At 50.6% G+C, this 25,210-nt stretch overlaps 1 protein-coding gene across 1 annotated transcript in view; it reads right to left on the bottom strand.

Moving 5' to 3' along the window:
* The window catches only part of AKNAD1 (AKNA domain containing 1), a 318,415-nt gene that overhangs the window by 108,746 nt on the left and 184,459 nt on the right, over nucleotides 1-25,210 (bottom strand). Inside the window, exon 12 of the mRNA XM_085600134.1 lies at nucleotides 15,408-15,512. Coding sequence (XP_085456260.1) covers nucleotides 15,408-15,512 — 105 coding nt within the window. The remainder of the gene's footprint in view (nucleotides 1-15,407; nucleotides 15,513-25,210) is intronic.

Genomic DNA, 25,210 nt, shown 5'->3' with positions numbered 1-25,210 from the left:
TAATTATTTGTCTTGTGCAAGTGTGTTTATATTAATCAATCCGTTTGTCTTAACAAGAGAGAGAGTTACACGAGGGTACGCATAAACGTGCTGATTAATTATAATGTGTGTGTTTTCATGTTTAAACGTTGCTATGTGCTGTTTATTTTTGAGCACAAAACGCTTTCCGAATTAATGCTTTTCTATGTTGCAAGAGCTAGATAAATACATACACATAAGGGTATTAGTGGGGTTAACACTGTTTAATCACTATGCTGTAGTAACGATTGTTTTTGTCTCTTTAATTAAGATGGTCTATTGAGGCCTATGATGGCCTAGAAAAGATGGCCGATTTGTAAGCCTGGCTGTGATTTATAATATGAAAACTGTGACGAGGGAGACCCCTGCTGGAAATGGTCCTGAAGCTAACTGACCATGGTCCTTGCTTGCTTGTTTGAAAACTTTCCATGAGGACAGCAGCAGTTTTGGGAGATCTCCAAGTGAAATGAAAATGTCCTTGGCGGCCTTGGGAAACAAAGGAGCCTTAGAGAAAAACTCTGAACTGTGGCTCGATTGCCGAGGAGAAGTAGAACTAACAAGATACATTTTTTATTTCTTGGTTCCTGTTCCGTAGTCTTTATTTTGTGAACTTTTCCTGAGCGGAGATTTTCAAATGTAGCGATGTTACATCCTTTCCTTCTCGCTCTGCTCAGCAGGTCCGGCGGACATTACAACTTTTTCTATGTTTCCAATGTATCTTTCCATTGTTTTAGACACTATAAGAAATGTTAGCCTAGAGAGGGTTTTTTGCCACTTGCCATTTTGCCTTTGCCGCGTACCGAATCTGCGTTGCTGAGGATCGATGCTGAAGGGACTTCGTCTTGAGAGACATTTACCGAGAGACTTGTCCTGACCCGTTCTGACATTTAGCTAGAATAGGTAACTATGAGAAAATGATTTACTCTGATTGATTTCCTTTGACTAATTTTAGATAAAGCAATATAATTTTAAACATGGTGTTGGATATTCTTTCTTGTCAATTATTGGGTTTACATTTTTGATCATTGCTGTATATGTTGTATAGATTATGTTTAAGGACAGTCACAAAAACCAGGTCTTATCGACCTCGATATAGATGCAGGGTGATTAGGAGTTTTCTTTCCACAGGTTTATTGCTGGTAGAGTATTTGAGCGTATGTTAGTGTAGTGAAATGGGCCCTAGCGTATGATGTATGCATGTGCGTGTAACTGTGAGATTACTCTATCCGTGGTAGTGGGAATATTATACACACCCTGATCTCTATCACAGTCACTAGCCGATGTTCAAATATGCGGTGATCCGATCTTGAAAACCAGGACAGTCCACAACCATAGAAGTAGGACTCTCATTTTACCTGGACCAAGAGGCGCACCACGTGACATCTCTCGCGAACATAGACAACACAGATGCAGAGGCATTAAGTGTAATTAAATCAAACGTGTTAACTCTCAGCAGTATCTGTGTTATATGAATAAATTGCTTCCTGTTTAGGGCTGCTGACTAAGCTTGCATCGGAGCGCATGGAAGCGTTTCTCCCTCTGTGTTTAGTTGACTGCTCTGAAAAGCTGGGACATGGGTTACATTTATTTGAATTTGGTGGGACAGTTGCTGAACAACTGGCACTGCCCCGACAAAACCTGATCAGCCGATGCGAACAGCTTGCGAGAAAGCTACGGTGCAGATTGCAGTAACTTCCCTATTGGTTGATAGCTTTGGGGTATTTCCTCGTCTGAGTTTCGCAGATGGTGGGTGAGTTTACGCACCTTCCCTGTCACTGATTGGGGCACATACTTTCCCCTCCTCAGGTGCCAGTTAGTCCCTGGTTAGTCCCTGGTTTACACAAATTTCCCTACCAAGGGAGATTTCAATGCCGTGGACACCCTCCTCCCTCCGGGGGGCGGGAGCTGGCCGTTTGGTGTAAAACGCTTCTCTTTCTCTAGGGACTGTCGGAGTAACGCACTACACTTGTTTGTGCTCCGTCCGTTCTGGGTGCACACACACCCCCCTCCCCAGGGTCTGACACTGTTGCGGTAACACACCTTCCTCTCACCCGGACTCTGCAAGCGCTGGGGTTTACTCACCTTCCCGTCAGGTGGAGCCTGTCATCGTTGGAGGTTTCATCTCACCGCTAGGGCCTGGCCGTGCTATGCTTACACACCGCCCCCCCTGCTATGGGCTATGGTCTGTCAGTACTGGGGTTAAACACTGCATCCAGGGGGGTCTATAAGCAGAGTCACACAACACCTAGCTCTGTCGCTAATAGGCGACTTGTGACGCACCCAGGCACCTATTATGAAGAAATGACATCAGAACTCAACTGTAATAACAGATAGGGGCCTTGCCTTATGTACAAGGCAGCGGCTTAGCGCTGCCTTGTACATAAGGTACCCTTTCACGCTATGGTTAGCGTGAAAGGGGTGTGCAGTTGGTGTAGTGCTGTACAGATGCATATAACATAACACATAGATCCAGGTGCGCAACACCCATTGGGCTCACCGGCCTTCAGCCCCCCCCCCCCATGTGTGTCAGCCCGGCTGACACAGCCTCGCGGGCTGGCGTCCCTCTAATTGCAGCCGGACCAGAGTACTTCACAGGTCTTTAAAAGTCCGTTTGCTCGTTAATTAGGCTTTTGTTGTGTTTCCACCCCTTTTTACAGCCACTCTGCCTATGGCTGGAAGACGTAGCCCCCCCCCCCCCCCCGAAATCTTTTTCACCCCCCCCCCCCCAAATTTGGCTCTAGTTGCCCGCCTGCATAGATCTTATGTGGGCTCCACTTTGCATCCGTCGGTGTTTGCTGTCAGGGATTAATAACAAGCATTTACAATGCAATGGTCTCGGCATTGGTAAAGTTAGAGCAATTGGCATTGCTCAAGACAATGCCGTTTCTTTAAATGTTTTAAAAACAAAAACATAAACAACAATAATGTCATGAGCAATGCCAATAGCTCTAACTTTACCAATGCCGAGACCATTGCATTGTAAATGCTTGTTTGAATCTGTGAGGGTGGGCGGGTACTCGTGGGCGGTGATTTGCTGCTCGCTGGGAGCCTTTTATAACTGGAGATGCCAGCGGCAGCGTGCGGACAAAGGGGAAAAAGGAGATAGTTGGCCACACAGCGAAAGTGTTAGCTTTACAAGCTAGCTGGGTGTGTTTGCGCCGGCGGAATGCGGGGGCCGCAGAGACGGCATCGGCTATTTGATGGGCTGAAATCGGAGTGGGGGGGGGGGGCTGCATGGCCCGTGTGTTTGAACGCGAGAACGGCGAGGTGTTTTAGAAGTACCGAGGGGGGGGGAGGGGTTGGGGGGGCAGGCATGGATGCGGTAGTGGCGCGATGGCATGCTTTTAATTTAAAATAAAGGTGCTGAAAACGAGCCTGAGTTTGAATTGGGGATGTTTTCATATGAGTGCAGTTTAGCAGGTATGTTTGAGTGCAGAATATCGGAGAGTGCATTAGGCGCAGCGGGGCCTGCATACATATTTAATGATGTTTGTCTCTCCCCTTCAGCCCCAAAGTAGGGCTGTAATAACAGCGGGGCCTGTGGTGATGATGTCTGCCAATGTATATTATTATGTTTGCCTCCCCCCTACAACCCCAATATTCATGTAAATGCGCATGGCTGCGTAGGGCATCGATGGGGGGATGAATTAATAACAATGATGATATGGGAAGTGTTGCATGCGAGCATGACATCCGGGGGCACTCGGTTGGTGGGTAGACCGAGCAGGTCCAAGGAGGTTTTTTTTTTGCTAGGGAGCATGTTGGGAAAGGTAGAAGCCTGGGGAAAAGCATGTCCTAATGGAACATTCAGCTAGTGAGTCGGCTGAGTATCCAGAGGGTGGGGATTATGTTGCATGACAGTGTCGCAAGGAGGGCAATGGGGTGGTAAGTATCCCTACTGCCCGGCCAATGAGGCGAACGTAAGCAAGGGAATGTGTTGCATGACAGTGTCGCAAGGAGGGCAGTGGGGTGGTAAGTATCCCTACTGCCCAGCCAATGAGGCGAACGTAAGCATGGGAATGTGAAAGAAGGGAAGCGCGCGGTCGCACGGGCAGTCAACAGAGTGCAGGGAAGAAGACAGGGGCCAGCCTTTTAACTCTCCTTTCTTCCTTTCTATAGTCGGCGGGATGCCACCAAAGCGAGCACGGGGGGCAAGGAGGCCCCGGCAACAGCAGAGGAATTTCGATCCTTGTCAGCGCTGTGGGAGGTTGCAAAAAAAGGCAGCATCGATTGGGCGTTGAAGACCTTAGCGCCGGGGGTAGGAACGAGCTCGCAGCAGGAGGCCCCGTTATCTAAGTGCACACGGCTGACCCCCAAATGTTTTAAAGATGCGCAGCAGGAGAAGGTCAAATGAATCACAGTATCGAAGGCGAGCACTTCAGATGAGGCAGTGGCACTGGGCCAGCCTCTGTTGTGTACAGACAATGGTCAGGTTTCTGCGCAGAATGGTCAGACGGATGTAGAGCTGCTCACAGGGGGGGCCTTCCACAGACTGCGGCTCCCTCCGTGTTCCCAACATTGGTTGCAGCACATACACACCAAATCACGACAGCACAGGGGGCGGGGGTGTCTACCACGCCAATCACCACATAGGCTCCCGCGCCAGTAGTAGCGAATCAGGGTGGAGGGGTGGTGCAGGTGTGGGTCCAGCCAGGAGGGGTGGAGCAATCTCCCTTGGCTGTTGCCGCCACGTCACAAGGTCCAGTAAATAATATAGGTTCACCAGAGGTTGGGTCTACCTCAGCGGCGCCAGACGTAACCCCGGGGGCGGGGGCAGCATGGCAAGCCCCCCTGTCACAGAGCCCGGTAATGTATGGTTCCGCGCCACTGGCAGTGGCCCCATCAGCAAGTTTTACATGGCACGTGCCAGCGGAAATCAGAGAGAACATTTTCTGGGGAGAGTATGTAGATGCATTTGACCTGATCAATGCGGGAGTGGTTCCAGGGAAGACCAGAACAAACAAGGAGGATGAATTTAAGCATAAGAAAGTTTGGGTGGATTGGTCAATTAAGAATTGGGTGACTGGTTTTGCTATTTACGCGGCAATTATGTTGGAGCGGTTCCCAGCGCTGGTGGCACAGTTAATAAGATACATTTCATTGATTCATGGGGCAGCCTCTGAATTCCAGGGCACGGCCTGGCTGCAATATGACACCAAATTCAGACAGATGAACGCTGTAAGGCCGGAAGTGGCTTGGGATCAGCGGGAGATCAATATATGGCATGCAGAATTCTATCAGGCGACGCCAGTCAGCAAGCCTACTCATTCCTTTCGGGGGGCAGGGGAGCAGGTGACAAGAAGCAAGCGTGTTGGCAGTTCAACAGGAACGAATGCAGTTGGGGAACAGCATGCAAGTTCAGGCATATATGTTCCTTCTGTGGAATGCAAGGTCACCTAGAGAGCAAATGTTATAAATAAAGTGGGGAAACCTAAGGAATAGCGCACCCCCACACCAGTTAGTGTCCAGAGCAAGGGCCGTCCGGCCCAGTCATCATAAGAGCCCTCCCACTCGCATACGCTTGCATGTTCTGGCCCGCCTTCTCAGCAGATTTGACAGGCGGCAAGAGGCTAATTTCTTGTTTCAAGGTTTTAAATTTGGCTTCCATATCCCATCTAGTGCCCCACCTTCCATGGTTCCACCATGCAATCAGCGGTCAGTTCTGCAGAATACACAGGTGGCTAGAGAGAAAATCATGAAAGAAGTAGCGCTGGGGAGGGTGGCTGGGTCTTTTCAGCAGTTACCAAGGAAGGATTTGGTGTGTTCACCATTGGGCCTGGTGCCAAAGAAGGAGGTGGGAAAATATCGCCTCATTCATAACCTTTCAAGTCCGCCAGGGCTGTCAGTCAATGACAGGTTGGATCCGGAGCTATGTGCAGTTCGGTACACCACTTTTGATACTGCTATTCAGAAACTGCAGAGATTAGGTGAGGGCGCCCTAATGGCAAAATCCGATATTGAGGCGGCCTTTCGACTCCTGCCGGTGCACCCAGAAGACACTAGGTTACTAGGTTTTACGTTAGAAGGGAATTTCTTCATGGACCTATGCATGCCAATGGGGTGTTCCATTTCGTGAGCGGTGTTTGAAACTTTCAGTCGCTTCTTGGAACGGGCAGTGATGGACCTGGTGGCAACACAAGATGTGGTGCATTATTTGGATGATTTCCTGTTTATGGGTCCACACAGCTCGCCAGCTTGTGGGGAGGCCTTACTGGGCTTCCAGCGGGTGGCAGGGGTATTGGGGGTACCCCTTGCGGAGGAGAAAACTGAGGGCCCAACCACTTGCTTAACTTTCCTGGGCATTGAGATTGACACTGTGGGAGGAGTATGTAGACTCCCCATGGAGAAGGTGAAGGCTTTTGAATCAGCTATAGATGAGTGCTTAGCGGCACGCAAGGTCACCTTGCACCAATTGCAGGTCTTGGTGGGGCAGCTCAATTTTGCACTTTGGGTGATACCCATGGGCAGGGCCTTTTCTAGCAATATCGCCAGGGCAATGTCAGGTTTAAGGGATAAACACCATCACACTAGGCTGTCTGCTGAAGTGAAGGATGACTTGGGCACATGGAAGGAGTTTCTGGAGAGGTTCAATGGATCAGTGATTTGGCAGCAACCAGCGCAAACGAGCATAGAGCTAGAGCTTTACACAGATGCAGCTGGCAGTGTGGGCTTCGGGGCAGTTCTAGGCTCAAGGTGGTGTATGACGCATTAGCCAGCAGAATGGGTCATGAAGGGGTTTACACGCAACATCACATTCCTAGAACCATTCCCCATCATTGTGGCACTGCATTTGTGGGGCACACTGCTGGAAAACAAGCGCATCGTATTTTGGGGTGTCAGTATGTCGGTAGTTATGGCAGTGAACAGTCAAAGGGCAAAATGTCCATGGGTGCTACGTTTGCTGAAAGAGTTGGTACGGGGATGCCTCAATCGCAATGTATATTTTATTGCCAAGCATGTCCCTGGGGTGGACAACACAGTAGCCGATGCCTTGTCTCGTTGTAAGTTGACAGAATTCAGAGCGCGATGGCCGCAAGCGGACGATCAGATGACGTTCTTCCCGGAAAGCCTGTGGAAGATTGGTGCCCCATTGCTCCTGACCTGATAGCAGCTTCTATTGCGCCCAAGACTAAGTGTATGTATGAGAAGACATGGCAGGTATAGGTAGCAGTCTTAGAGGGTGCAGGGAGTGTGGAGAAATTTACACCGCAAGGAGTGCTTCTGTTCATAGTGCGCCAGAGAGAGAATGGAAGGTCACTGTCCCTGGTTAGGCGGCAGTTGTCAGCAATTGCTTTCTTTGCGGGGTTGGAAGGGGTGCCGGACCCTACTAAGGACCCTAGAGTCAGACGTGCGGTAAAAGGTTGGGAACGCATGGAGACCCATAGAAGCCAGTGGGCTGGCAAGCATCTTGGGGGTGTTGCCACAGGTCTGCATATCCCCTTATGAGGCACATCTGCTGAGATTAGCTTATTCTTTAGCATTTTTTGGGGCCTTTCGAATATCCGAGCTGGTACCAGCCTCGAAGGCGGATAAAGAGGTGGGAATCAGCATTATGGATGTGTTATTGTCGGGCGATTTGCTCCAGGTCAGAGTGAGGAGGTCAAAGATAGACCCTTTAGGCAAAGGTGTTTGGGTCCAGCTAAGGGCAGTGAATGGGGCTGTTTATTGCCCAGTGGCCTTGATGGTGAAATTTATGCCGATGCGGCCGGGTAAGGGTGATGGTAGGCTTTTATTGCAGTTTACCACAATAGAGCCGCTCCCAGTAAGGTGTCGCTAGTGCTAGTGTAAATTAATTTGTGAGTGCAGACATCTCACAAAAAGTGAAGCACTGGTCTCACACACCACCTGGTGTCATGCTTCATCATTGACCAGTCCTCGCCCTCTAAAAACTTGACGACAGGGATGCACTTCTAAACTAAGTGGGGGCCCATACAAAAAAGTATGCTGGTGTGGAGACTCTTTAATACACAGAGCAGGGCAATTTTTGGCCAAATCCGGGGAAGAAGCAGCGCAAAGGGTGAAAGGAATCGATCATCATTGGATAGGGATCGAGGGGGAACGGTTGAGGATCTCGCAGGCCAGTTGCAGGGAGAGCTTGATAAGGGCATGCCAGTTCCATATGTGTTGGTGATTCATTCGGGGGTAATAACATGATCCCGGCGGGCAGGAGGGGGGTGAAGGAGGCACTTTTCTCTGCATTTTCAAATGTAAGGAGGTCCTTGCCGTGCACCACCATATTTTGGTCGGAAGTGATCCCGCGCCAAGTTTGGGGGGACAATGCGCCAGCGAGTGCGGTGAACAAGTCAGTGAGGAAATTGAATCAGGAGGTGAAGAAATTATTGGCAGGTTCACCAATCCTCGTCATTAGGCATAATCTGATACAGGCATCTAAGTTGGAATTGTATTTGGCAGACGGGATGCGTCTGTCTAATGCTGCTTTGGAATTGTTCGTGTTAACCATACTGGGGGCCACAGCTGTGGATCTGGAAGATAAATCAGCCGGTGGGGGAGGGCAAGGTGCGCCAGTGGGCTCCTTGTCCTGTGGCGGGGTCCCGGGCAAGAGGAATGGTGGGGGACTCCTTTTTGGCAGGGACTGTCCGATCCTGGGACAGGGAGGGCAGTCAATGGGGCTCCGGGCTGGCGGGAGAGGGGGCTGTCCTGCTGGTGGTCCTGGACTCTCCGGCCCTACCCGAGATGCCGGTGCTTGGAGGAAGCAATTTGTAAGAGAGCTGGTGCGCAAGTAAGGCGCAAGGCAGTGCCCTGGTGGCCGAGTCTAGGGGGTAGACGGCGGGTAGTTACCTCCAAATGGAAGCAGTGGAGATGTGGTGTTGCTGCCTGCTGGCACAACATGCATCTGGTGTGGTGCTGGAGATACAGAATTGTAAATACAATTGTAACCTGTGGACGAAATTAATACTGTGCCACCCTATGTTTATCAATGTGTATTGGATTGGTTTAATAAATTTAATAAAGTTGGTCTAATGTTGACAGTGCATCAACAAACAAAGATGGCGTTATGTGAGAAGTAATAAAGACTACACAGTGAAGACCAACTACTTGTATGGTGCCCTTTGTGGTGGGAAAAAGGGGGCAGCAAAAGATGGTGGTAATGAGGCAAAGTGTCAGGGGCGAGTAGCACGTAATATGCCCACTATGAGGGGATATCTCCTATGTATATTTGTGCACAAACTTTAATGCTGGCCCAGAGTATTGTACTATGTTTGAACGGCTAAATCAATAAAAACATATAAAAAAAATAAAAACAAGACTGTGATGCATACATTAGATATACATAGAAACTCTCATTGTAAGATTCAAACCTGCAGCTCCCTTACTTCAGTAAAGCCTTGCACTCTGCTACAACTATCTACTTTCTCTGGACCTTCCAGTCCCTTTCCAGCAAGTCTTTCTGTTATCACATAACAGGGTGGTGAATGATACTGTAATTGCTGAAGCATTGCAGAACTGGCACTCGGTTGTTCATCTTCCTTAGATACTTGAAGGTTAACAGCCAGATACTTGAAAAGGGCAGAAAATCAGACTTTTGCATGAACTTGCCATTTGTAACATATTCTGGCATTTGAGTTTCTTCATTATCATATTTAGGAGAAGACCAAGGTGAAACAAAAGATGGTGATGACGTGTTAAGGGACACAAGTGAAGATGGAGTATATCAACTACATGAAATGTCTCTTTAACTCTGGAAGGCTTCGGATAAAGAGGATAGCAGAAGCTGCACCTGTTTTTCAGAAAGACCACGTTTATGAGGTGGAGGGCGAGGAAGAGCGGAGTCTTCCTCCCTAAGCCTGTTTCTGCCCTAATTGTCCTCCCTAGAGCAGTGACACGTCTTCAATAAATGCTTTCTGTGATCCATGATGAAGCACTTAAGACACCCTTTGAGGACTGGAGATTATCAGTGAAGAGAGTGGCTAATTTGGATATGTCAGTTAAGGGAGGTCGCAGGCATGAATTTTGGGCACCCCTTTTGTGTTGGTGGAATCAACCAACTAACTAATTGGATCAGGAGCCCTATGATGAAGCCTTTCTTCGCCTCGGCTGAAAGCACCTGTTCAAGGTGGTAGATTTCTTTCCCTCCACCAAAGAAGTGGTGTATATTGAGTTTCCTTTAGTTGGTGTGAGCCACTATTCCTGGGCGCTCTTCTAAGTGACTCCACCCCAAGCTACTCATCAGCATATGAGGTTTGGATAATTTCGTCTGGATAAAAAGAGTAAAAGCGAAATGGTGTGATAGAGGCAAATGAGGACTAAAAAAAATAAAAAAATAAAAGACACCCTTCTGAAAAAGGTACCTTATATCACCGTAGAAAAGATCCATAAAGCTATCTACAACAAATTCCAGCATCAGCCCCTCCCTTTTTGGGTAAAGATTTAAATTAAAGAACTGAATAAAGGTCACTGAATAACCAGTCTGAATATTCTTAGGAATAGTGGGTGTATATATGCACATTAATAAGGGTAAGAATCTTGGTGGTGTGGTCTAAGCTGTGCTAAAACCTGGCTCTGTAAACTGGCAGGTCCTGCTGAACATCTTGAAACAAATGTTGCAACACATCCCCACTAGCTTGAGGACAGGGCTGTAGACGCACACATGCTAACTGGAGACCCCAATGAGTGTGTGAGGGTGGGTGGTGAATATTTCCCCAGGAATGACCACAGAAGGCTTGAATTGGATGAACAGCTCAGGTGCCTCCCAAGAGCACAAGGATGCACGGAGTGCCCTACCCTGAAGCAGAAAGGTCAGGTCGAGGTCAGCAGCTACAGACCTCCACGGCCGCCCTGGGAAACACTCACACGGGGGAAAACTCTCCCCCTGACACCTGCCAGGACGAACGGATCCCACCCTTTCAGGCTCCACAATTCAAAACCTCAACACAAAAATATCAGGAGAATAAAAATTCCTTTTTCTTACAGTGACAAAAGCTGGAAAAGCCCTGCCCTTCCACCTGCATGCCAAGAAACAAAAAGAATGTTTCACAAGATCTATATATTGATCCCCTGCTGTACGCCCAGCATTCCAACACACCTACCATGGGGTCAGACAGGAAGGCCTGGATCTCCCTCCAGAGTACCCAGTGTCCCCAGACCTTACTTAAGATTTCCACTGACCTCAAAATGCTGTAGCTGTGCGCTTTACAAATACTGGATTTACATGTACTCGTCACGCTCACATGATATCTGTTTGTAGGATGCAGACAAAAGAAATAAGAAGTGTGGTGGGTCTTTTCCTAATTCATTGCCCAGGGGAGGGGCCATTTGGGTGGAAGGTGAAGAGTGGAGCTGAAATATTATTTAAGTATGGTTATGCTGAGTCATGTGGTGCCTGGATTGGAGGTGTGGCCCGTCACAGGAAATAATAGTACGAGGAAGGGGTTGAGGAGGCCATGCGGACTTGTTCTTTATAAAAAAAAATGTGTATGTACTTGTATAGCGCACTGCCACCCCCAACGGGGGTATCCTGGCACTTTTACTCATACCGCTGTGGAACCCTTCCTGGCCTTTCCCTGTGAAATGTCCACTCCTGGGCACCCCCATGGTCAAGCCAGGCATCCCAGCACTGCTGGGGCCGTTGTGGAGATTAAGCAAGTTATTACCCAGAGTTGCAGTGTGGGACCCATGATTAGAATAGGCACCGAGGCGAGAATTATCAGGTCCGAGGAAATTGAATCCAAGACCCGCCGAGGTGGGGGATTGAACTCTGGTCCCGGGCCAGAACTCTGCATCAGGGTCTGCCGCTCTAACCATTGAGCCACACTTCAGCTTAATACCACAATTTTCGCTGTTGATGAAAATAACTATTGTTTCTATTTCCCATTTTACTAGTACTCAATTTATCAGCATCAGAAGGAAGAAAGGCTGCTTGAATTCGAATTCTTGCTCTGTCTCTATCACAGATGTCTGGAGCAAGCGTTTAAGTCTCTGACCCCTCTTGCTGGCTTCTGAATGCAGCTTAGTGAGCATTTTAAATGTGGTTTCTTTGTCGGAGAGATGCTGAGAAGTTTGATTTGTACACTGAACTACAACCAATAAATGTGCATGTTTCTTTCTGCTTCAACTTGTTACAGTTATCACACCCGCCTTCACTTCAGCTTTGAAAATACTATTGACAGTAGCCGGCTAATTTCTATTCCTGGGGTAAAAGCAGAAATTAATAATTCCTTTGGGCTTGGAGTGATATAGTATTGTCACATTAGTTAAGAGAAGTTGCCAATTGATTGCCATAACGCAAGGAGTACAGCAGCTTCCGGGCTGCTTGATTTACTTCACCTAATTGTGCTGGTGCTCTACATCGATCAATCAATCAATCAGTGGGCTTAAAGCGAGCTACTCACCCGTGAGGGTCTCAAGGCGCTAGGGGGAGGGGGAGGGGAGATCCGCTGCTCCATGTCACTTGAAGAGCCAGGTCTTGAGGTCCTTCCTGAAGGTTTCCAGGTTAGGGGAGCATCTGATGCTCACAGGGAGCGTGTTCCATGTTTTTGCCGCGATGAAGGAGAAAGCCCTCCTGCCTGTTCTGGTTCTGCGGATGCGAGGGACTTCTGCCAGGGCGAGGTTCTTTGACCGGAGGTTTCTTTCGGGCACGTGGAAGGAGAGTCGATTGTTGAGGTATGTTGGGCCGGCATCGTTGAGGCTCTTGCATGCGTGGGTGAGGCGCTTGAAAGTGATCCTATCTTCCACGGGCAGCCAGTGGAGTGTGCGGAGGTGAGGGGTCATGTGTTCGCGACGGTGCGTACCCAGCACTAGTCTGGCGGCGGCGTTCTGGATGGTTTGTAATTTGTGGATCAGGGTTTTGTTAGTCCCGGCGTAAAGTGCATTGCCGTAGTCCAGTCTGCTGGTGACAAGTGCGTGGGTGACGGTCTTCCTGCAGTCCCCGGGGATCCACTTGAAAGTCTTACGGAGGATGCGAAGACAGTTGAAGGTGGTGGAGGCCACGGAGTTAATTTGGCGACGCATGGAGAGGGAGGAGTCGAGGGTGATGCCTAGGTTTCGAGCGGGGTCGGTGGGGGCGGGCGGCGTGCCGAGGGAGGCGGGCCACCAGGTGTGGTCCCAGGCTGACTGGCAGGGTCCGAGGATGAGGATCTCGGTCTTGTCAGAGTAGAGTTTCAGGCAGTTGTCCTTCATTCATTCTGCCACGTTCTTCATTCCTTCTTGGAAGTTGCGTCTGGTGTCCTCGGGGTTATGTGAGAGGGAGAGGACGAGCTGTGTGTCGTCGGCGTAGAAGACAATGTTGAGTCCGTGTCGATGTACAATGGCGACGAGAGGGGCCATGTATATGTTGAAGAGGGTCGGGCTCAAAGATGACCCCTGGGGTACCCCGCAGATGATGTCGGTGGGTCTGGAGTGGAACGGAGGGAGTCTGATCCTTTGAGTTTGGCCCGTCAGGAAGGATCTGATCCAGTCGAGGGCGTTGTCCTGAACTCCTGCATCGTAGAGTCTGGATGCCAGGGTGTGGTGCGAGACAGTGTCGAAGGCTGCTGAGAGTTCCAGTAGGATGAGGGCTGCGGTCTGTCCCTGGTCCAGTAGCCGGCGGATGTCATCGGTGGCAGCGAGGAGGGCGGTCTCGGTGCTGTGGTTCTTGCGGAAACCGGACTGAGAGGTGTCCAGGATCGAGTTTGCTTCGATGAAGGTGGTTAGTTGGGTGTTGACGACTCTCTCTGTGACTTTGGCCGGGAAAGGTAGGAGGGAGATGGGTCGATAGTTCTTCAGATCTGAAGGGTCGGCTGTGGGCTTCTTCAGGAGGGGCTTCACCTCTGCCCTTTTCCAGATGCTGGGGAAGATGCCCGTTTTGAAGGAGGAGGTGATGGTCCGGTGTAGCTCGGGTGCTATGGTGGTGGCTGCCATGTGGAATACGTGGGGAGGGCAGGGGTCCGTAGGGGCTCCTGAGTGGGTTTTCCACATGGTTGCAATGATGACTTCTGTGGTGGAGGGGGTCCCAGGCCTTGATGGTACGGTTACCTGTGTTTACGGTGGGGGCCGTGATAGTGTACGGCATCTGTTCACTGAAATTGTCGTAGATTTTCCTGATCTTCTGATGGAAGAATGTGCTCAGTTTGTTGCAGAGTTCCTGGGAGGGAGTGATGTCTGTGGACTCGCAGGGGTGCTTCGTGAATTCCTTTATGACGCTGAACAGTTCCTTGGTGTTTGAAGTGTTGCTCAGGAATTTTTCCCAGATGAAAGTCCGTTTGGTGTTTTTAATAAGCTGGTGGTAGGTCTTTAAGGCAGTTCTGTGGGCATCGAGGGTATCGGTGTTTTTCAAGCGACGCCAGGATTTCTCAAGACGTCTGCAGGTTCGTTTGGCTTCTTGTAGCTCCGTGGTGAACCAGGCAGCTTTCTGATGGTCTTGATTGGTGGGGCGTCGGAGGGGGGCGAGTTCATCTGTGCAGCCGGTGATCCAGTGGTGGAGCTGTTCCGCTGAGTCGTTGGGGTTGGCCGAGCCCAAGGGAGGGGCTAGAAGGAGGGCAGAGGTTAACAGGTCTTCTGTAACCTTGCTCCAGTTCCTCCACGGCGGGCGAGGTGGAGGCTTGGGTGCGGGGGAGGTCTGATAGGTGAAATGGACGCAGTGGTGGTCCATCCAGGAGGGTTCAGTGGTCCGACTGAAGCTGATGTTGGTCCCTCCCCCGAAGACGGGGTCGAGGGTGTGTCCTGCTCTGTGGGTGGCGGTGCTGACCAGTTGCTTCAGCCCGAGGTTGGCGGGGTTGTCGAGGAGGGCGATGGAGTCGTGGTCATCCTGGTCGTCGAGGTGGAAGTTAAGGTACCCGAGTAGGATGTAGTTTAGGGAGGCGATGGCTTGGGGCGCTGCGAGTTCGGTGATGGTCATGGCAGCGCGGGTCCACGGTCCCGGAGGTCGGTATATGAGGGTGCCGCGTAGGGTGGAGGTGGCGCTGGACTGGAGCTGGAAGTGGAGATGCTCTGTGTTGGTGATGGGGTCGTCGGAGCTGGAGGTGGTGAGTAGAAGGTGGGTCTTGTGGATGATGGCGAGCCCCCCCCTGGTTCTGAGCGGACGGACTTTCCTCAGGATCTTGTATCCACTAGAAATACTGAACCTCCAGTAGTTGAAACATCAGGTTAGTGCCACATATTTAGCAGCCCAGTCTACATGGATGCCCTGGTGGTCATGTGTCTAAATCAGTAAATAAACATGGACATCAGAACAGTGTTCATTTGACCATTTGTTACATCATTTACTCACTTGATGGGATGTGATTTCTGCTCAGTGTATAGGAAAGAACAAAGTCATTACATTTCCTAAGATCTTTTTGATCTTTGTAAGCAAAAAGGTCCCCATTGCTTTGACCTAAAATGAAAAACGAATCAATAATGAGGTAGGATATACTCAAATTGTAAACAAAACTATGTTCTCCTACTTATTTTACCTATAGGTTTGTGTTGTTTTTCTGCAGTTGACCTGTGTTCACTGACTTTGCTCTTCTGTGCAGTAATACGTGAATAAGAGTATGGCGCATCTTCAATAGCACTACCTAAGCAACAACAAGAGAGACAAAAATAACAATTATTACCATTTAGATATTGTCAAGCTGATTTAATTGAGTGACTTAGAATAGAGTTCACACAACTAACAGGGAATGATTAGCCAGGTGAGGTGGAAATAAACAGAGCCTTAACATTGCCCACACTCAAATATATGCACAAAGAAGTTAAGCAAATCATTTCCTCCATATCATGAGACTGTCCTTTTGGTCACTTTCCAGGAATTAAACTTGCTCTGCAAGAGAGGCTGGAGGACAAAAAAAAATCAACACGCACAAAACAGTCCAGTTAGGAGTTAAATAGGTTAGGTCCGGGTAAAGATATAAAAATACTAAACATTTCTTAACTAAAAGCCACCCGAAATGAAGGGGTGACAATATGAGCAACCTTGTTAAATAGTTTTTAAGGATGGGTATTGTAGTGTCTCTACGATGTAGTGTCCTGGAAGTGGACACTAGGACCTGGGGATGGGCGATGGCCAGGAAGGTCATCGGACACCACATCCGTTCAGGGACGTGAGGACACACACAACGAGAGCAGTGGGACAGCAGGAAGGTCATCAGACATGCGATCTGTATACTGAGTAAATAAATAAAGAATTTACGAAAGCTTACCGGTGTGTCGTGATCCTTTACTGTGGAGCGACACAACATCTGAACAGGCTGTCATGACACCAGTGCAGGTTCTCAAAGCTAGATTTGTGCAAAGGCTATCACCAACTAGAACTGGATCCCCAGTCGAGATACATAACAACTTTCTCCACACACCTAGGACTGTTCAGGTACAAAAGACTAAGTTTTGGTATCTCGTCAGCGGCTGAAATATTCCAAGAGACAATAAGACAGGTGATACGGCCAGTACACAACAGTTTTAACTACAGCGATGACATCCTAGTATTCGGGAAGTCAAACGAAGAACATGATGGTGCCCTAAGGCAAGTGTGCAAACAGCTGGAGCAGGCAGGGCTGACACTGAACGGAGAAAAGTGCGAACTAGGGAGAAAAGAACTTGTATTCTTCGGACACATATTTTCAAAAAAAGGGATGAGACCAGATCCAAGCAAAGTAGAGACACTACAAAACACAAAGCCACCGACAGATGTAGCAGAAATAAGATCATTCCTGGGCCTGGCAAGCTACTGTGCCCGATACATACAAGACTTTGCCACGGTGAGCACACCGCTAAGAGAACTAACAAAACAAGGACAGAAGTTCATCTGGTCTCAACAATGCAATGAAGCGTTCGAGGAAATCGGGAATGCAGTGATGACTGTGGAGCACCTCGCATACTTCGACCCTCTGCTCTGCACCGAACTGACGGTTGATGCAAGCCCAGTAAGGCTAGGAGCGATACTAGCACAGCACCTGCCAGGAAAAGAGTCACCAAGGAAAATTGTTGCCTACGCTAGCAAAAGCCTGACAGACATCGAGAAGGCGTACTCACAGCCAGAGAAAGAAAGCTTAGAGGTGGTATGGGCATGTGAGCACTACCACATGTTCGTGTACGGGAAGCGGTTTACCATCATTACGGACCACCAAGCGCTGGTAACAATATATGGCAACCCAGTGGCAAAGATGCCACCAAGGATAGAGCGCTGGGGCATCAGACTAATGGACTACGATTTCACAATTGTCCACAAACCAGGGAAAGAACATAATCCGGCGGACTACATGTCGCGACATCCACTACCACATGCCGAGGAAAAGGCCTCAGTGGCAGAGGAATACCTAAACTTCGTGCTCAAACAAAATACACCGGCACCAATAACATTAGCAGAGATAGAGAGAGGAACTGAGGAAGATGTCACTCTCCAAGTGGCCAGAGAAACAATGAGACAACAAAGGTGGAGACATGTCAACAACTGCACGTGGAAAGGAGGAGTGAACCAAGAAGAGATGCTGGCACTGCAGAAGATAAGCGGGGAACTGTCAGAGACAAATAACGGAATAATTATGCGAGGCACCAGGAAAGTGATGCCAAGTTCACTACGGCACCAAGTAGTTAGTATCGCACATGAATCGCACAGGGGCATCGTCGCAACAAAGAAGCTGCTGAGAGAGAAGGTGTGGTTCCCTGGACTAGATCGTCTAGTAGAAAACACGATTGCAGCCTGTCACCTCTGTCAAACAACAGGCCAGCCAGCAAGACAAGAACCTCTGCACATGTCGGAGCTGCCAAGGGCTGTATGGACGACACTAGCAGCTGACTTCTTCGGACCGCTAGACACAGGAACTTACTTACTGGTGATAATGGACGAGTACTCCAGATTCCCAATTGTGAGGTCAGTATCATCAACGTCAGCAGCAGCTACTCTACCAATAATAGACAACACATTTGCGGCGTGGGGCTCACCAGAAACGTTGAAGACAGACAATGGTCCTCCGTTCGCAGGAGACGAATTCCGCAAGTTCATGGCCTACCTTGGAATACAACACAGGAAGATAACGCCACTGTGGCCACAGGAAAATGGCATGGTCGAACGGCTCATGGGAAACATCAAGAAGGCGGTTCAGAGAGCGAAGCTGTCACAGTTATCGCTGGGCCAAGCGCTATGCCAAATGCTGAGAGACTACAGAAACACGCCACATGGGTCCACAGGGAAGTGCCCGGCGGAGCTGGTACTGGGGAGGAGAAGCAGAACGAGGCTGCCGTAAGTAGAAGAACAGACAGCATCAGGGCACGAGAACATAGCAGACAAAGACAAGGAGGCAAAGAGAAAAATGAAGGAATATGCGGACAGCAAACGACACGCCACCAGGTCGCAACTACAAGAAGGAGGCACTGTAGTAGTGCGACAGAAACAGCAACGGAAATCTGACAGCCTGTTTGCCCAAGAACCATTGACGATAACGAAGAAAAAGGGGACAATGATTACAGCAGAATCGGAAAGCAAACGAATAACGAGAAACAGTTCACACTTCAAAGGTCTAAAGGAAGAAATGGACGAAGAGCAAGCATCAGGCACCGTAGAGACGACGAAACTGGAGCGCTATGGAGTGGTTCCAGCAGGCAACACAGGGCCAAAAGAAGACCCAGAACTGGAGACAAGGCAGAGAAGAGACATAACGAGACCAAAGAGACTGATAGAAGAAATGTGATACATCCCTCTGGGTACCATTCCATGTGTCACATCTGTACATATCACCTTACATTATTAATAACAATAGCTCGTCAAGATGTCGCACGTCTGATAGTTGGCTAGTATTTGTCATCACATTTTGTGACAAAGGGGGGAGATGTAGTGTCCTAGAAGTGGACACTAGGACCTGGGGATGGGCGATGGCCAGGAAGGTCATCGGACACCACATCCGGTCGGGGGCGTGAGGACACACACAACGAGGGCAGTGGGACAGCAGGAAGGTCATCTGACATGCGATCTGTATACTGAGTAAATAAATAAAGAATTGACGAAAGCTTACCGGTGTGTCGTGATCCTTTACTGTGGAGCGACACAATAGTTATTACGTCAACATACTACGATAAAGGTCTGCTATTCACACCCTTAACATTTCAGGGGTTGCAGAGTGATTTCAAGCGGTGCCTCGTCCCAGATGTTTTAGAAGAAATCTCAACGCGTTTACTCAGTGCATCATGAGACGCTGGGTAAGAGAATGGATATATTTAGACCTTTTAAAACAACTGTTCTTTCTAACCAGAGCCAGGCAAAAAGTAGTTTACATTGGTCTAAAGGAGCTGGATGGCTCTTAAGCTTTTCTCAGACAGTGTGGATAAGTGACACAGCACTTGTCGAAAGACTTCTATCTCTATGAGGCACAGAACTTCTATGCAATTGGTAAGATATTTCTTGGGATACTTTGCTGTTCTCACAGGGAGTCACCTCAGGCTGAGTTGGCAAATTCTGACGGTATCCAGCAGCTTAGGGGTTGAAGCATTATTGATCCCTTTTCCCGGTACCTGGCTTCCAGCAATGAAGACATTCCAAAGACTAATGTATAAATGCAAAGATTGTTCCCAGACTGAACTGCACCTGAAGTTGTTCCACTTTCTATCTGGAAGAAAGAAGAGGTTACTGGGAAGAGAGTTTAACCTGGTGTATGAGACGAGGAAAGACACTTCTCAATGTGAAACTACTGCTGGTCGAGCTAATGCAGTCCCAAAATCAGAAAAGTTCAATATATGTAATAAGAAAGAAAAGAAAGCCAGTAGACTGACCGCTATGGAGGGACTATATAACTGTTCTCATTAAATAAGTATGGCCAGGAAGTGCATTAGGTATCTTTTGAACAGATGCGATTTAACGCTCTTCTGGAAGACCACAGAAGAGGGGTTTGTGTGTAACTCCACTGGCAGAAAGCTGCAGATCCTAGAAGCATTTACAGTATGTATGGGTATTTATATAGCGCCGATCACCACTAAGGGTATCTCAGCGCTGTACTCATACCGCTGAAGGAACCCTTCCTGGCTTTCCATGTGAGGTGTCCACTCCTGAGCACCCCCATGGTGAGGCCAGGCATCCCAGCGCTGTTGGGGCCGTTGTGGAGATTAAGCAAGCTATTGCACAGAGTTGCAGCGTGGGACCCATGATTAGAATAGGCACTGAGGCGAGAATATCCGGTCCGCGGAATTTATAGCCCGAGACCCTGCCGCAACGGGAATCGAACCCTGGTCCCGGACCAGTGCTCTGCATCGAGGTCTGCCGCTCTAACCATTGAGCCACAGTTCTCACAGTGACGGAGCAAGAGTAGAATCTCTCTTTCTTGAATCTGGGTGGCTCCAGAATTAGCAAGTCAGAACTTCGCAGGGAGCGCCTATCAACAGAAAGAGTGAATTTCTTGGCCAGGTATTTAGGGGCCCCAGTCAAGCACTTTGTGAGTAAGACAAGCTACCTTGAGGATGCAGCGTGCGTTGATGGGTAGCCACCTAGGAGTAATTCATGTAGGAGTGATGTGGTCAAAGCGACTATCTCCCAACACTAGCCTGCCAGCCGTGTTGAGCGTGGCCTTCAGTGGAGCAAGCTGAGTCTTTGAAGTACCATTTAGAACTTCCTTTCCATAGTGAAGTCTAGAAATAACTAGTACTTGTACCACATTTTGAAGGTCATGTAGTGACATTGACAGCAGGGTAAGGCATGTTGTGCATACATATCGACCGTCGCCCCCCCAGCACCCCCGAGCGGCCCAGCCACAGCTGAGCCGCCCGCTCGCCACTTTTCCCGCCACTGGCCCCCTGCGGCCCCGCCCATCACCGGCCCATTGGCCCAGCCGCTCCCCCAGCCCAGCAGACCCGCCCTCCCGTCCCCCTTCTTAAGGGGAGAGCCTGGTTGCCGCGGGAGTGACCACTGTGCCTCTCGAGGCCGGGTCACCCCCTTGCTCCCTCGCCTGCTGTTCCTGCTAGCCAGCCTCCTTGCCAGCCTCCTGCCTGCCGCCACCGACCATCGCCCCCCCAGCACCCCCGAGCGGCCCAGCCACAGCTGAGCCGCCCGCTCGCCACTTTTCCCGCCACTGGCCCCCTGCGGCCCCGCCCACCACCGGCCCATTGGCCCAGCCGCTCGCCCAGCCCAGCAGACCCGCCCTCCCGTCCCCCTTCTTATGACGCCCCCTGAGCGACCGCGCAGCGGACGCGCACAGCGGGAGCACTGATTGAGCGCCGAAGGTGCGCCAAAGGTAAGCCCGTCTGCGCCCGTCCGCGCCTGGACCGCGCCCAGTGCCAGGACCCCTGGCCCCCGCAGACCCCAGCCCACCCGCCGGACGTACGACGCCGCCACCCTCAACGCACTCAACAACGGCCGATTCCCGGGATGCTACCGAGCCACCCCAAGACACACCCACGGACCCTTCTGCTGCAACGCCTGCAAGTTCTCCTGCATCCGGACCTGCCCCGCACCAGCACCCGCCAAGCCGAACACCAGCAGCAACCACCTCAAGTGCATCCTACTCAACACCCGCTCCGTCCACAGACACACCATCGAACTCTGGAACCTCCTCGACACCACAGCTCCTGACGTCGCCTTCCTCACGGAAACCTGGATGAACGACTCCTCAGCGCCAGACATCGCCATCGCCATCCCAGAGGGTTACAAGATCACCCGAAGAGACCGAGGCAACCAGACTGGAGGAGGCATCGCCATCATCTACAGGGACACCATCCGCATCACGACCAACACCGACGACACCCTGACAACCGCCGAACACCTGCACTTCCAGATCCACACGGACCCCAAAACCACCCACAGAGGCACCCTCATCTACCGACCCCCGGGACCACGCACACAATGCAGCGAAGACATCGTCGACTTCATCAGCCCGCACGCCCTCCCCGCCGCTTACTACATCCTCCTGGGGGACATCAACTTCCACCTGGAGAACAACAATGACCGCAACACCAACACCCTGCTTGACAACCTCGCCAACCTCGGACTCAAGCAGCTGGTGACCACCCCCACCCACCTCGCCGGACACACACTCGACGCTGTCTTCTCATCCAGCAAGGACATCGTCTTCAGCCACGCCACCGGACTCCACTGGACGGACCACAGCTGCGTCCACTTCACCTTCAGAAGATCCACGATCCACCACCACCAGCAACAGGTTGCTCGAAGAAACTGGAACAAGATCACAGCAGACCAGCTCGCCGCTTCCCTGAGCCAGCACCCTCCCGCCAGCTCAGCGAACCCCACCCAGGCCGCCGACAACCTCACGAAGTGGATCAGCAACTGCGCAGACGACCTCGCCCCACTGAGGACCCCACCGAGCAGACCCAGCAGCAAGAAGGCCCCATGGTTCACCGACGAACTCAAGAGCTCCAAGAAGAACTGCCGAGCCCTCGAGAAAGCCTGGAGAAGGGAGCCAACACCGGACAACATGACCACCCTCAAGCTCGCCACCCGGAAGCACCATCAACTGATCCACGCCACCAAGAAAACAGCATTCAAGGACCGGCTGGACAACAACGCACACAACTGCAAGGAACTCTTCAACATCGTGAAAGAGCTCTCCAACCCCAACGCCGGAAACAACGACATCACCCCGTTGCAAGACCTCTGCAACTCCCTCGCCTCCTACTTCCACAACAAGATCGCTGACATACACAACAGCTTCAGCCCACAAACAACGCTCCCAACGACCGCACCAACGCCCCCCACCACCACCCTCAGCGCCTGGACCCAGATCAACACAGAAGACACCATCTGCACGATGAACTCTATCCACTCCGGATCTCCGACCGACCCCTGCCCCCACCACGTCTTCAACAAGGCCGACGCTGTCATCGCACCCCACCTGCGGGACATCATCAACACCTCCTTCGACACCGCCACCTTCCCTGAGAGCTGGAAGCACGCCGAACTCAGCGCTCTACTAAAGAAACCAACAGCGGACCCCACCGAACTCAAGAATTACCGCCCCATCTCGCTTCTCCCGTTCCCAGCCAAAGTCATCGAGAAGACCGTCAACAAGCAGCTGGCCGCCTTCCTCGAGACGAATGGATCCCTCGACCCCTCACAGTCTGGCTTCCGAGCCAACCACAGCACCGAAACCGCCCTCATCGCTGCCACCGATGACATCCGAGCCCTGCTGGACAACGGTGAGACAGCGGCCCTCATCCTCCTAGACCTCTCCGCGGCGTTCGACACTGTTTGCCACCGCACCCTAGTGCAGCGCCTCAGCAACATCGGAATCCAGGAGAAGGCACTGGAGTGGATCATCTCCTTCCTCGCTGGAAGGACACAGAGAGTCCGCCTACCTCCGTTCAGATCTGCAGCCACGGAAGTCATCTGCGGCGTTCCTCAGGGCTCCTCGCTCAGCCCCACCCTCTTCAACGTCTACATGAGCCCCCTTGCGGCCATCGCACGCCAACACAACCTCAACATCATCTCCTACGCGGACGACATCCAGGTGATTCTCTCCCTGACCAACGACCACGCCACCGCCAGAGCCAACCTTCAGGATGGGATGAAAGACGTAGCCGAGTGGATGACGACCAGCCGCCTGAAACTGAACTCCGACAAGACGGAAGTCCTCATCCTGGGCTCCTCGCCCTCTGCCTGGGACGACTCCTGGTGGCCCCCCGCCCTGGGCACCGCACCCAAACCGACAGACCACGCACGCAACCTGGGCTTCATCCTGGACACCTCCCTCTCCATGACCAGACAAGTCAACGCCGTCTCCTTGTCTTGCTTCAACATCCTGCGCATGCTACGTAAGATCTTCCGGTGGATCCCCACCGAGACCAGGAAGACGGTCACCCAGGCCCTCGTCACCAGCCGACTGGACTACGGCAACGCCCTTTACGCTGGTACCACCGCCAAGCTCCAGAAGAGACTCCAGCGGATCCAGAACGCCTCAGCCAGACTCATCCTCGACATCCCCCGACGCAGCCACATCTCCGGACACCAGAGAGACCTGCACTGGCTCCCCGTCAACAAGAGAATCACCTTCCGTCTCCTCACCCACGCACACAAAGCCCTACACGATCAAGGCCCGAGCTACCTCAACAACCGCCTCAACTTCTACGCTCCCAAACGCCATCTCCGATCAACCAGTCACGCCCTCGCCGTCGTTCCCCGCATCCGAAGAGCGACAACAGGAGGAAGGTCCTTCTCCTACCTGGCCGCCAAGACCTGGAACTCCCTCCCTCCCGACCTGCGTTTGACCCAAGACCACCTCTCCTTCAGGAAGAAGCTCAAGACCTGGCTGTTCGAGCAGTAGCGGCACCCCCCCCCCCCCCCCAAGCGCCTTGAGACCCTCCTGGTGAGTAGTGCGCTCTATAAATTTCTTTGATTGATTGATTGATTGATTGATACGGGCTATTAGGTAAGAAAGCAATCCATAGGCTCTACCCTTTGATTTTTGGCAATTGAAAATGTTGGAATAGAAGGGAGTTAACGTTTCTTGCTTAGATATGAGGCCATCTGGTGGCTGGAGGTCTACATGACAAGTACTAGCTTGTTACAGGAAGTGCATTTCTTCCTATGAGGCATTCTAGTGCAAGATGGCTATGAAGTGTTTCCAGGTTATGTGGGGGGTTGTAAGCTCTAGTTACTATTTAAAGGGGTGTTTTGTATTCTTTAGTGGGTCGCTACGCTTTGGGGATTTTGCATTCACCATTTTCAACGCCGCTTGCACTCCAAACCCGTCTCTTCTTTCTGGGGTACATTGGGCTTGTTTTGTGCTAGCCTTTTCTTGTTTTGAATTTCTTAGTTATTCTCTTGTATTGTTTGCTTTTGTTGAGCGGTTTTTATGCCTAGTGTATTTGTTTATCTCTTATGTACTATCTTTATATCTTGGCTCTATTTCTTCTGTGCTTCTTTTGGGCACCCTTGCCTACCATCTTCTTTCTGTCCTTTATTCTCTCTGTAGATCAGTTCTGAGGTTGCTGTGGAAGGTTGCACCTATCATCCTTGCTGCAGGCTCCAGCGTCAGGTAAGTGAAGTGTGACCTTCTAGCAACAGTAGCATCAGAATTGCGCAGCTTGGCTAGAACTCCTTAAGCCTCCGGTCTCTCTTCCACCGCTACCCTGCCTTTAATTTCCACATAAGTTAAATTAAATCTGACCCAAGGTACTCAAGAAAAAAACAGGCACAAAAAACAAGATTGAAAATGAGAAACTAATTTTGTAGTCCAAAAACTCTAAGATGGCATCAGGATTTTGTAAATAATTTGTAACTCTGAGACTGACTAATAGTAGGCCAGAGGCAAGGTCCTATAACGAGGGAGAGGACCTTTAACAA

This window comes from Triturus cristatus, chromosome 4_2 (assembly GCF_964204655.1).
Source record: "Triturus cristatus chromosome 4_2, aTriCri1.1, whole genome shotgun sequence".
Lineage (NCBI taxonomy): Eukaryota > Metazoa > Chordata > Amphibia > Caudata > Salamandridae > Triturus > Triturus cristatus.
Note: the sequence above shows the minus strand (reverse complement) of the source record. Positions and strands in the feature narration are given on the sequence as shown.